Source organism: Schistocerca nitens, chromosome 5, assembly GCF_023898315.1.
Source record: "Schistocerca nitens isolate TAMUIC-IGC-003100 chromosome 5, iqSchNite1.1, whole genome shotgun sequence".
NCBI classification, from domain to species: domain Eukaryota; kingdom Metazoa; phylum Arthropoda; class Insecta; order Orthoptera; family Acrididae; genus Schistocerca; species Schistocerca nitens.
In genome coordinates, this window is record NC_064618.1 from 22166909 (window position 1) to 22181088 (window position 14180).

The 14180-nt window shown below is 44.8% G+C and overlaps 1 protein-coding gene across 1 annotated transcript in view; it reads right to left on the reverse strand.

Moving 5' to 3' along the window:
• Positions 1 to 14180, reverse strand: part of LOC126260067 (glucose dehydrogenase [FAD, quinone]-like) — a 48613-nt gene that overhangs the window by 17509 nt on the left and 16924 nt on the right. Inside the window, exon 2 of the mRNA XM_049957264.1 lies at positions 11472 to 11822. Within this exon, the coding sequence (XP_049813221.1) occupies positions 11472 to 11807 (336 nt within the window). The 5' untranslated portion in view covers positions 11808 to 11822. The remainder of the gene's footprint in view (positions 1 to 11471; positions 11823 to 14180) is intronic.

The following is a 14180-nucleotide window of genomic DNA, read 5'->3' on the forward strand; positions in this document are numbered from 1 at the left end:
TTTGAAAGAGAGTATTCCAGTTAACATTGTCAAAAGCTTTCTCTAAGTCTACAAATGCTAGAAACGTAGGTTTGCCTTTCCTTAATCTATTTTCTAAGATAAGTCGTAGGGTCAGTATTGCCTCACGTGTTCCAAGATTTCTACGGAATCCAAACTGATCTTCCCCGAGGTCCGCTTCTATGAGTTTTTCCATTCGTCTGTAAAGAATTCGCGTTAGTATTTTGCAGCTGTAACTTATTAAATTATTAAATTCGGTAATTTTCATATCTGTCAACACCTGCTTTCTTTGGGATTGGAATTATTATATTCTTCTTGAAGTCTGAAGTTATTTCGCCTGTCTCATACATCTTTCTGACCAGATGGTAGAGTTTTGTCAGGAGTGGCTCTCCCAAGGCTGTCAGTAGTTCTAATGGAATGTTGTCTACTCCCGGGGCCTTGTTTCGACTCAGGTCTTTCAGTGCTCTGTCAAACTCTCCACGCAGTATCTTATCTCCCATTTCATCTTCATCTACATCCTCTTCCATTTCCATAATATTGTCCTCAAGTACATCGCCCTTGTATAAACCCTCTATACACTCCTTCCACCTTTCTGCCTTCCCTTCTTTGCTTAGAACTGGGTTGCCATCTGAGCTCTTGATATTCATACAAGTGGTTTTCTTCTCTCCAAAGGTCTCTTTAATTTTCCTGTAGGCAGTATCTATCTTACCCCTAGTGAGACAAGCCTCTACATCCTTACATTTGTCCTCTAGCCATCCCTGCTTAGCCATTTTGCACTTCCTGTCGATCTCATTTTTGAGACGTTTGTATTCCTTTTTGCCTGCCTCATTTACTGCATTTTTATATTTTCTCCTTTCATCAATTAAATTCAATATTTCTTCTGTCACCTAAGGATTTCTACTAGCCCTCGTCTTTTTACCTACTTGATCCTCTGCTGCCTTCACCACTTCATCCCTCAAAGCTACCCATTCTTCTTCTACTGTATTTCTTTCCCCCATTCCTGTCAATTGTTCCCTTATGCTCTCCCTGAAACTCTCTACAACCTCTGGTTCTTTCAGTTTATCCAGGTCCCATCTCCTTAAATTCCCACCTTTTTGCAGTTTCTTCAGTTTCAATCTGCAGTTCATAACCAATAGATTGTGGTCAGAATCCACATCTGCCCCTGGAAATGTCTTACAATTTAAAACCTGGTTCCTAAATCTCTCTCTTACCATTATATAATCTATCTGATACCTTTTAGTATCTCCAGGATTCTTCCAGGTATACAACCTTCTTTCATGATTCTTGAACCAAGTGTTAGCTATGATTAAGTTATTCTCTGTGCAAAATTCTACAAGGCGGCTTCCTCTTTCATTTCTTCCCCCCAATCCATATTCACCTACTATGTTTCCTTCTCTCCCTTGTCCTACTGACGAATTCCAGTCACCCATGACTATTAAATTTTCATCTCCCTTCACTACCTGAATAATTTCTTTTATCTCGTCATACATTTCATCAATTTCTTCATCATCTGCAGAGCTAGTTGGCATATAAACTTGTACCACTGTAGTAGGCATGGGCTTTGTGTCTATCTTGGCCACAATAATGCGTTCACTATGCTGTTTGTAGTAGCTAACCCACACTCCTATTTTTTATTCATTATTAAACCTACTCCTGCATTACCCCTATTTGATTTTGTATTTATAACCCTGTAATCACCTGACCAAAAGTCTTGTTCCTCCTGCCACCGAACTTCACTAATTCCCACTATATCTAACTTTAACCCATCCATTTCCCTTTTTAAATTTTCTAACCTACCTGCCCGATTAAGGGATCTGACATTCCACGCTCCGATCCATAGAATGTCAGTTTTCTTTCTCCTGATAACGACGTCCTCTTGATTAGTCCCCGCCCGGAGATCCGAATGGGGGACTATTTTACCTCCGGAATATTTTACCCAAGAGGACGCCATCATCATTTAATCATACAGTAAAGCTGCATGTCCTCGGGAAAAATTACGGCTCTAGTTTCCCCTTGCTTTCAGCCGTTCGCAGTACCAGCACAGCAAGGCCGTTTTGGTTAATGTTACAAGGCCAGATTAGTCAATCATCCAGACTGTTGCCCCTGCAACTACTGAAAAGGCTGCTGCCCCTCTTCAGGAACCACATGTTTGTCTGGCCTCTCAACAGATACCCCTCCGTTGTGGTTGCACCTACGGTACAGCCATCTGTATCGCTGAGGCACGCAAGCCTCCCCACCAACGGCAAGGTCCATGGTTCATGGGGGGAGGAGGAGTTGTAGAACAAACTTAAATCTGTACGACAGAGAGAGACTAAACAAAACTCGTTTGGCCGTTAGAAGAGCAATGCGTGAAGCAAAAACTTATCGAAACACCTTTCAGAAAATCTACGGCATTTCTTACCATGTGTAAAGACTGTCCGTTACTCCAAAGTTGGCATGCAGACACTCGTAGATTACCCAGATTCCGAAATATATGATACCAAACAAAAGCAGCAATGCTAAATTCTGTTTTTCTAAGCTCCTTACAAACGAAAGTGTAGAAGTAATGCCCCAGTTTAACTGTCGCATCTCCACGAAGGTGACTGATATATATGTTAGGTTCAGTGATTCGGATCTACATAGATACCCCGCAAACCACCGTATAGTACAACTACTACCCATTTCATTTCCTTCTCCACTACAAATGAAGGGAGGAAAAAGTGACTATCTATATGCCTCCGTATGAGCACAACTTTCTCGTATATTAGTTTGTGGTCCTTACGTGAAATGTGCGTATTGGCTACGGCAGATTCGTTCTGCAGTCAGCTTCAAGTGCCGATTCTCTAAGTTTTCTGAGTAGTGTTGCTCGAAAAGAATGTCGCCTTCCTTCCAGAGGTTCCAAGTTAAGTTCGGAGCCGTCTCTGTGGCGGCTGGATTCGGCCAGTTTGAATTGCCGCCGACTGGCGCCTCGGGAGGCCGCGCTGTGCGCTCTCCCGCGCCCCTGCTGCTGGCGGCGTTAGGCGGCGCAGGTGGACGACGCAGACTTCTCGCTGCGACAGACAGGGCCGACCGAGAGTGGTCGGGCACACGGTCTGACAGCCGCAGGCTCCCACCCGTTGTTGGGTCGAGTGGCCACCAAGTGCTTCATGAATGGGGCCGCTGGAATTGCTGCATCCTGCCATTCGCCGAATTGTGGATTCTCATCGACGTTAAACGGCCACACGAAAAATAAGGTGACGGTGGTCGAGATGGCCGTTTGGAACCGTTTAGCCTATGTTGATTTCAGTAGCCGTTACAGCTCGTAAAGGCGTATTCACTGGTCAGGCGATCGAATAACTTGGCTGATTGTAATGAAGTACGTTATGGGTGAGCATCGTGACTATTGTATTGACTCCACGTGGTCTTGGATGGGCGTGCTTGCCTCGACAGAGTCGTATTTGTTACATTACGTGCTATTCAGTTGAGTACTGTGTGTCCTGTCATTCATTTCATCATTGCTGACAAAAGGTGTCGTTCACATTTTGGAAGGAGGGCTGTGTATGAGTAAACTTAACGTGTCACCTATCAATTCACTGTAGTAATTGACTCGTCTGTTGTGTAAGGATTACTTGTGGTCATTTTAATATTATTTATTCTGAAATGCAAGTCCGTGAACTCGGTGCGTAAATTTAAATCTTTTCTTGCCAATTGCTAGTGAGACCATTGTCTGTCATCTTAGTTCACGGGATTCGTTTATGTAAAGATTATCTGTGAGCGCTTTAAAATTGTTTATTCTAAATGCATGAAGGTGAACCAAGCACAAAATTTGAAAATTGTTTTGGTTGATTCCAAGTACGCTTATATCATATTGTTTCATTAGCTGCTGTCTTAATACTAGTTGTTTTTTGAAGGTAAAAGGGGAATGGAAGGGCAAATTGAAATTTTCCCTGTTCATTGATCTTAAAAGTTATTTTTTTTAATGGAAAAGCATTGTGTGATAAAATTGAAAGAATTTTTATTGAAATATTTGTGTGTAGTAAAAGCATGAAACTTTGTTCATTGGAATGTCATTACGTACGTCTGCAGGTAACTTTTTCCACTGTGTCCAAACTCTAGGGACTGTTTGGTTAAAGGGTAGAGAACAAAAAAGGTCTAATGAAGTCATATCCGGAAATACATAGTTTCCATCCTAGAGACCATTTATTCAGTCATACATTGTTACAGAGACTACGATCTAACACGCGCTGTGCCACAGTTACAGTATATGTTCAAAATCGATGCCATGTGCCTCAACGCTAGGGTGTGTGCTCCTTAGTATGTTCTGTCCGAGACGTTCACGTCGGCCAGGCTGCATCCGCATGAATTCGCTGCCCCAGTGTCTCCTCATTTGGAATGGGCTCCGCATACACGATACTTCTGAGATGGCCCCATAACCAGAAATAGCACGGGTTGAGATCCGGTGAACGAGCAAGCCATCCAACTAGACTCCCTCGTGCGATCCATTGACCAGGACACGACTGAGATGCGTCCGGACGTTAAAGGTGAGGTGGGCTGGAGAACCAATATACAGCAGCCACATAACCGTTCGAATCATCAATGGCACTTCTTCCAGTAACGGATGCAATGTTACCCGCAAGAAACGCCGATAATACCGTCCTGGTAGGCGACATTAAAGGACGACTGGTCCCAAAATACGGTCACCAGTTATCCCTGCCCACACATTCCGGCTGCACCGCCGCTGATGATTCGCTGTCACCATACCATGGTGGTCTTCCTACTATTCCACAGATGACTGTTATGAAAGATGAAGATACCACTCCGCATAAAGGTAACCTCATCTGTGAATAGGATGGCCGGCCGGGGTGGCCGAGCGGTACTAGGCGCTACAGTCTGGAACCGCGCGACCGCTACGGTCGCAGGTTCGAATCCTGCCTCGGGCATGGATCTGTGCGATGTCCTTAGGTTAGTTAGGTTTAAGTACTTCTAAGTTCTAGGGGACTGATGACCTTAGAAGTTAAGTCCCATGTGCTCAGAACCATTTGAACCATTTTGTGAATAGGATGGATGACAGAAACCCCGGTATCGTGGTTGCCTAGTGAAGAAACGAGTGACGAAATTGCTCCCAACGTGGAAATTTTGTCGCTAGTAAGTCCTGCACACGCTGTAAGAGAAAAGGATAGTGACAATTGTCACGGACAATGTTCCACACGGTCCTCTGGCTTACCCTGTACTGGCTGGCCAACTGCCTGGTACTGACACGGCGGTCGCCTTCCACAGTGTTAATCACATTTTTCTCCTCACATTTTTCTCTAAGCCTGGTGTTCGAACATTACGGGTACGTCCTTCATGATTTCCTGCTTCCTGAAACGACCCTGTCGCAGTCAAGCGGCGAAAAACTGTTGCAAACATTGAAAACTGTGATGGTTGTCGAAGAGGATAGGTCTCCTGATGCAACCTTGTTGCCCTCCGCCCGTTGCCATTTGCCTCTCCGTAAGTAAACACCATGTCGGCAAGCTCTTGATGCGAATACGGGACCATTGTGTACCACGCTGTATCAGATCCACTACAATGTGAGTCACAAAAACAAGTGAATCGGACACAACATTACCAATTATTGTGGCAGGAGAGGGCGCTAGGGCATGACGTATGAAGAACAGTACCACTGTCTAGGAGGGAACCACCCTTCTGTAACTGTGGATGCACGTATTAGACTGCAGCTTCTGTAAGAAAGCATGATTGAATGAAAGGTGTCTAGCATGGAAACCATGCACTTCCGGACATAAATTCATGAGACCCTTTTACGTATATATCCTCTTATCGATCAATCCCTAGAGTTTGTACGCGGTGGAAAAAATCACCCTGTCTAAACGCGAGCACCAGCACTTCACTCTGCGACACAATCTCCGTAATACTCGTATGTTCTTCGAACCTATCGGTAACAATTCTAGCTGCCCGTCTCTGAATTGCTTCGATGACTTCTTTCACTCCGATCTGATGCGGATCGCAAATACTCCAACAGTACTCAAGTATGGGTCACACTAGAGTCCTATTCGCAGTCTCCTTTAGAGATGAACCACACTTTTCTAAAATTCTCGAGCATTCGCCTTCCCTACCACAATCGTCACACTCTCGTTTCATTTCATACCGCACTGCCACTTTACGCTCAGATATTTAAACTATGTGACTGTCAACCAGGACACTATTAATGCTGTATCCGAACATTACGGGTTTGTTTTCCTACTCATCGATATTAACTTACATTTTTCTACATTTAGAGCTAGCTGCCACTCATCGAAGCAACTAGAAATTTTGCCTAAGTCATCTTGTGTCCTCCTGCTGTGTCTCATCTTCGACACTTTTCCGTACGCCACAGTATCAAAAGCGAGCAACCGCAGGATGCTACTACCTTGTCCGCCATATCACTTCCCTTGGGCATTCCTGGCGATACCCATGTCTTTGATGAATGCTCGCGCGTCGAGGACGACGTACTGGGATCTATTACTTAAGAAGTCTTCGAGCTATCCACATATCTGGGAAACGTATTCCATCTGCTCGTAATTTCGTTATCAGCCTGCAGTGAGGCACCGTGTCAAATGCTTTTCCGAAATCTAGAAATATGAAGACTACCTGTTAACGCTTATCCATAGTTCGCATAAGGGCAAGCTGAGTTTCACACGAGTGATGCTTTCTAAAACTGTGCTGATTCCTGGACACAAGCTTCTCGGTCTCTAGAAAATTTATTATTTAAACTGAGAACACATTCAAGAATTCTGCAGCAGACCGATGTTACGGATATTGGTCTGTAGTTTGCGGCTTCGTTCTTTTACCCTTATTACACATGAGAGACACCTGCGATTTTTTCCCAATCACTTAGGCCTTCTGGGCGAGAGATTCGCTATAAATGCAGCTGCTCCAGGCTGGTGCGGCAGCAGAGAAACACAGAGCAGGTGCTGAAGCGCGGAGGACGCGGGGCAGCACGCCACCACGTGCTGTTTGGCAGTTTGTGAACGAGGCTGTACCTGCTGCGTACCTTCTCCCCTGTGTCTACGCAGTGTTGGCCGTGGGTTAAGGCACAATGCATCTTTAACCCTAGGTATCTGGGGCGGACAAACTAGTATACATTACGTGTTTTCCGGTGATTTTAACTTTCTTCTTGCCTCCTTATTGCGTACGTGGAACGCATGCACTTGGGTTTTATCCGGCTCGGGTTTCAAGTGGTTGTCGTCATAGTGGATGACAAGTTCTTCGAGAGCTCTCTACAACGTGGTTGTAAGTGAACTGCCATCGTATGGCAATGAAACTTGGTGGGTACGCGGAAACGATTTACGCTGAAAAGAAAAGAAAAAATTAGTTCCAGTTTTGGCCACCAGGTGCAAATATGGCGCCGTGAAGCATCTCGTTGACGTCTCCGGTGCTCATACTGAACAGACTGTGTAAGTGCCGCATAGTAATAAAATCAGCATTATGCCCTTCTCACTTTTTTGATGTTTTCTTAATCCATACGTATGGAAACATTTCTATAAGTCTTTCTTTCACTCACAGCGCCAGATTTGAGCCTAATGATAAAAACTGGAACTAATTTTTTCCAGCGTAAATCGCTTCCGCATTAACGCATTAGAATACCTACCAAGTTTCGCTGCCAATCGGTAATCACACTGGATCTCTGTGAGCAGCTGCACCTTAATTATAGATACCCGATATTTCTTCAAATGTTACTCCCTGAGCAGCGATAGTTGGGTCATCTACATAGATGAAACATCGGGTTCCATTATTGAGTGACTGACCATTGGTATACATGTTCTTCTACATTCCTCGTCTACTGCTTTTGTGATTTTGGGTGACAAAAAATCGTCTGTTCTGCAGTAGACACTGAATAAACTGCGTCAATCAGTAATCCTTAGTCTTTGTGTACAACTTCTTTGTTAGTATTTTATGATTCACTGTATCATAAGCAGCTATCAGATAGATAAAGGCAACTCCTGTAATCTGTTTTCTTTCTTACGCTTCTAAGATGTGCTGGGTTGATTTCGTTGAGCATCTGACTATTACATGAATTTCTTGGCCTGAAACCTAACTGTTCTTTAATGATCTTCATGTCGACAGACTCAGAAATTCTATTTAAAATTATTCTTTACAGAACATTAAAGAAGTGGCATGGAAGTGATACACGTCAGAAGTTCTTAGGGTAATCGGTTCTTTACCTGTTTCAAGCAATGCCGCTACCCTTGCCTTGCTCCACATCTTTGGGATTATCATTGTTGAAACACCAGTGTTAATCATTTTCTCGATCCAGTTGTTGATGACAGGGCTTCAGCACCTGCTCTGTGTCTCTCTGCTGCAGGGTGCCCCGCACCAGCCTGGAGCAGCTGCATTTATAGCGAATGTCTCGTCCAGAAGGCCTAAGTGAATGGGAAAAAATCGCAGGTGTCTCTCATATGTAATAAGGGTAAAAGAACGAAGCCGCAAACTACAGACCAATATCCGTAACATCGGTCAGCTGCAGAATTCTTGAATGTGTTCTCAGTTTGAATGATAAATTTTCTAGAGACCGAGAAGCTTGTGTCCACGAATCAGCACAGTTTTAAAGAGCATCACTCGTGCGAAACTCAGGTTGCCCTTTTGACACCCACACCTGGAGCTTTCTTATTTTTAATGCGATGAATAGCACTTCTCAGCTCCTCGGTTAGCATCGGTACGCAACCGAAATCTCTTGCATACTTCGTAACTATTCGTACATTGTCGGCAGCTTGACACCATTTGTTAACTGATTTAAGTAGTTTACGGCATATTAGTATTATCGTATGAAAGCTCTGATGACACGCGGCCCCTCCTGGTATCTGCAATGTCAAAAATAGATTTCGATAACAAATATTTGATAAAGAGAATTCTGAGTTTCATGCGTGAATGTGTGTAGTTCCCCTACGTATCGACCGCCATGCAAGAGTCGTTCTCAGGGCTCGCTACCTGCTCCCAAGCCAGCGAGTCATTGCTGCGCCGTGCGGTCCGTCCGTGACCGACGACTTCTGCGTGGGACCGACTCCTCACTCTGCGCTGCTCAAGTCTGAGTTACCTGTGCTAGCCGCAGAGTCGGAATAAAATGTAACCTTTAGCAAGTAAAATGCCGTCCAGAGTAAGAGCAACCTCACAGGAGCTGCAGCCGCCCATCATCTTCCAGAATGATGGGGCACCCCCACCTTGGAGTCCGAACTTGGCGGATATGCCGAATGACACATTCCCTGACAGTTCAAATAGCCTGGGATCTGTGATCTCCTGATGTATTAACGACAGAATTCCTTTTGCGGGCTTATATCGAGGATCGCGTGCGCACAACAGAAGTCTATGCCGTTGCACCCTTCGTGGACGAATCAAGGAAGCCATCAGAACTGCTGATGCTGAAATGCTTACGCATACATGGGCTTAACTAGATTGTCGTCTTGGTGATATACAAGCAACTAGTAGGGCACATACTGAAGTTCTGACATTACAGAAAAATCTCTGAGAGCTGCTAAAATTTTTATAACCAATCGTGATGATCTCCCTTTAACAGCTTCCAAGTCATAATTCTCTGAAATAATGCCAGCACTTATGGAGACAGTGTACATCACTGCACGGCAATTGTCAACCACTCACCAGATCACAGTTGCAGACTGCCTATCTAACGGATTCCAGAGGAAATAAAAATTTTATTTTCAGCATTTCGTTCAAATATTGACCGAATGTAAGCATTTAAAATTCTGACGTAGTCCCGCTTAACAAGTATGATCTTACGTTACTGTTTCAACACAATAACACAAGTATTGGAGCTAGAAACTGTGTAAATGTCTCGAGGAGTAACTCACGATGCGCAGATTTCTCTATATTCACACAATACTTTAAACAGAGACGGAGCGTTTAGTGACTTCCATCAAACCTAACACATGATTTCAAATATATTCGAAACTTTTGCTCGTTGACACTCCCCACAAAATAAGGAGTGGTAAAACGTTTATTGCTAACTACATTTTACTGTTCATCCAGTAAAATTGCAACATCAGGAGTGACAGTTTGATTTAATAGTTCTTCTACTAATAACTCTATTAACAATATGTTTTGCTGACAGTGCCTACATATGCTCTACTGAATGTATATGCAAAATTATCATTATACAACACACAACTGCGGAAATCTGACGTTATGTACAACAAGATATGTGAAAATCTAGATTTTCTGGGCGCTTCAGAGAAGAGAGTTGGACTTTTTAAAAACCTTGGGGGTAACACTATTGTTACTTGCAGGCACCAGCCCTGACCAATGGCACTCACATCGCTCCAGACTAGTGCAGCGTCTCTGCTATTCCATACCACTGCAGAAGCCCTACTGCTGCATACAAGAGCAGTGTCCCTGCTATCCCACACCAATGCGGCAGCCCTGCTGTTGCATAGCAGTGCAGCGCTCCTGCTATCCCATACCACTGCAGCAGCCCTGCTGTTGCATACCAGTGCAGTGTCCCTGCTATCCCATACCACTGCAGCAGATATAGTTGCACACCAGTGCAGCGTCCCTGCTATCACATATCACCACAGTAGCCCTAATGTTGCATACCAGTCTAGCGCACCTGCTATCACATACCATTGCAACAGCCCTACTGTTGCATACCAGTGTAGCGCACCTGCTATGCCATACCACTGCAGCAGCTCTGCTGTTGCATAGCAGTGCAGCGTCCCTGCTACCCCATACCACTACAGCAGCCCTGCTGTTGCACATCTGTGAAGCGCCCCTGCTATCCCACACCACTGCAAATGCCCTGCTGTTGCATACCAGTGCAGCGTCCCTGCTATCCCATACCACTACAGCAGACATACTGCTGCACACCAGTGCAGCTTCCCTGCTATCACATATTACTGTAGCAGCCCTGATGTTGCATACCAGTGCAGCGCCCCTGCTATCACATACCATTGCAACAGCCCTACTGTTGCATACCAGTGCAGTGTCAGTGCTAATCCCATACCATTGCAACAACCCTACTGTTGAATACCAGTGCAGCGCCCCTGCTATGCCATACCACTGCAAAAGCCCTGCTGTTGCATATGAGCGCAGCGCCCCTGCTATCACGTACCACTGCAGCAGTCCTATTATTGCATAAGAGTGCAGGGCCCCTACTATCACATACCATTGCAGCAACCCTACTGTTGCATACCAGTGCAGCGCCTCTGCTATCCCATACCACTGTAGCAGCCCTACTATTACATGCGAGACAAGCACCCCTAGTATTTCAAATCACTTCAGTGTCGCTGCTGTTCCACACCACTGTAGCGTCCCTACTGTTCCACACCAACACAGCGCCCCTGCTATCCCATACCAATCCAGCGCCCCTGCTATTGCATACCAGTTGAATGACCCTACAATTCCATACCTGTGCAGTGCCCCTACAATTCCTCACCAGTGCAGCGCCCTTAGTACTGGGAATCCTTAGTGGTATTCGGAGGCGAAAGAAGCGTGGTGGCCTCTGAAAGTCATTCTCCTGTTTGGGGCCGTACCTCGGTCTTCTGTAGCGTCGGGAAGAGCCGCGGCACGTCTGAGGTGGGCGGCGGGTCGCCGCCGGCCTCGAGCAGCAGCACCGTCCAGTCGGGGTTCTCCGAGAGGCGGGCGGCCACCGTCGCCCCGGCCGACCCGGCGCCGACCACCACGAAGTCGTACTGGGGCAGCGGGCTCGCCGTGTCCGGCGGGTAGGCGCTGCGGTCCCCCAGCAGGCACTGCGCGTGCACCAGGGTTGCCAACAGCTGCGCGAACAGCGCTCCTCCGGCGCCGCCCACGGCGCAGGTGTCAGGGGCGACCGCCGCCCCTGTCCAGTGCGCCGTGCTCGCAGTCTCCATGCTGCGTTTCTCTGGCTGCCGACACCAATGGTGCACGGTGAGTGTGGTGTAGGAGCTCACCAGCTAGACTACGAGACAAATTCTACTTTTCACGAAGGCAGAACTTCCAGGTTAAATATTAAACTGAATTCTTGTTTTCGACAACGTAGTAGTCCACAAGGTGCAGCCATACTTTGCACATAGCACAGCAGTGATTTCAGCATAGTGTACTACGAACTGCCGAAATTACCTTCTTCTTAACGGGTAAAAACTGGGCAGTAGCCCTCACAACCACGTATCTTATGGAGGTCAGCTAAAATATCAGCACAAATTGTGGAAATCTTAAACGACGATGAACAAAAATAATACCTGTACTTTCCGAATACGTTAATTCATTTATTACGCTATTCTACGTAGCTACCTCATTTCTAAATGCTCCTGTTTAATAACAACTAAGGAGTATCTTCTCTTCTAAGCTGTTCTATAAAGGATATTTTTTTCGGTCACTGGGTATTATAATGTATTTTCGAGATGGGATTACGTCTGTTACGAATATTGTAAACATTTGCAAGTCATTGTCCCATGTATTTATTTTATGTTTTAATGTGAATCAAACGTAACGTATCATATGATTCTGTTTTATTATTTCGCGTAAATTTAATGGTATGTCATTTATGTAAAAGCGTTTTGGTCTGGTACGAAATATTATCTTTCTAAAATTTTGTAGAAGCAGAAGAAAAAATGAATAGGACAGTCTAAGTCGCGGCTTGGAAGTGTAAAAATGGATGGAAGGGGCGTGTCGGGTTTTTGGTAGAAAAATGTCTTTTTTTTGTATGAAGAAAGTATTTTTATAGTAATTAATGGACAGAGTAATGTGAAGATGAGAACACGAAGTTTGAAGTACAGTTAGTCTGGTGCTGGGACTCGCTCACATAATGACTGACGGGTACAGACGTGACGTTAATTATTCGCAATCTAATTATTTCACGGGAGAAGAGGTGTAAGTCAGAAGACTTTAAGAAGTTCAACAGCACTTTTTTCGCTGTGGAAGTTGGACGAGTTTAAGAAGAAAAGAGAAACATTGTACTGAGATAAGCTTGACATACAAGTTTCCAGAAACGTGTTGCATCAGCATTGTCGCAGTAAAACACTAAATTTTGCAGAAGAGACCTGAATTCAATGCAGAACATGCATCGGAAGATATATTTAGAACAAATAAAATTGCAAGAAACAAGATTTTTGAAGACGGAAGGTTTAACAAGAAACCAGGACAGAAGACAACGGGAGTTCAAGAATAACATCAGAAAGAGCTGTATTGTGGTATCACTGCTGCAGTGTGCAGAATTATTATCCACCCTATTTTGATGGAGAAGAAACTGAACTACGCCAGTACCAATGGCAGTGTTATGAAGAGGGACTGTTTTCAATTATTTCGTGTACTAAGAGGCCGAACTCTGAAGATTTTTGCCAAATAAGTCTATTACGAGTAAGGGCTAAAGTCCACTTTTGTCTTGGAACATAAAAACTAATAAATGGTTGTGGTGTGCGTACTGTAAGATCTTCAGTACACACACCATCAGATTATTTGACCTGTCGCTCTAACGAAGTAGGCGAGTGTCAGCAATATGTCTCGTGGTCTTATCGTGGCGTGTTTATCTTCTGCCGTTAGGTCAGACGATAGAAATGCCACTTGTACGCTTAGAGTAGCAGATTGACGGTGACCAAAATTGACTATCTGAGGTTCCTTTGGTATTGGTACGTTAATATTATTCTCACATATATCTCTGATACTTGACAAAAGTGTCAATACATTTATCTTCATGGCTATGTACAGGAATATGGTAATCTTATCAGGCGCAGACTGAAACTTGACTATAGACTGGTACAGACAGATGTAAAACTCGTGCAGACTGGTACAGACTAATGCAGACTGGTACAGACTGGTGCAGTCAAATGCAGACTGACTAATCGGAGGTCTGTACACTCCTTATAATACCTCGCGCGTTCATGTATCACTGCACGAGTGTGATCCACGAGGAGAAAAGGTTGTACATTAGCAGCAATCTCATTGGCTGCGTTGCATATTAACACGCGGATCAGCGGAAGCAGAATTTGGTCCGTTTCTATGGCAGCGCCATCTCGTAGTGCGGAGACGGACGAGCGCTGCGACTGCGCTGTTGTGCTTAGCGGGGCGCGCTCAAGTGGGAAAGTTGTGTACGCGCTGACTACGCGGAACTATGTACACAACAATGGTAAAACAGCTGCTAAATATATTTCACTGCGGTCGTCCTTTGCTGTGTGCTAAAACAGTGTGCATATTTCAGTCTGGCACAATCCAGTCCCACATCCTTATCTAAAATAGTTCTTAAGTTTAACAGTGCGAGCTCCATGACT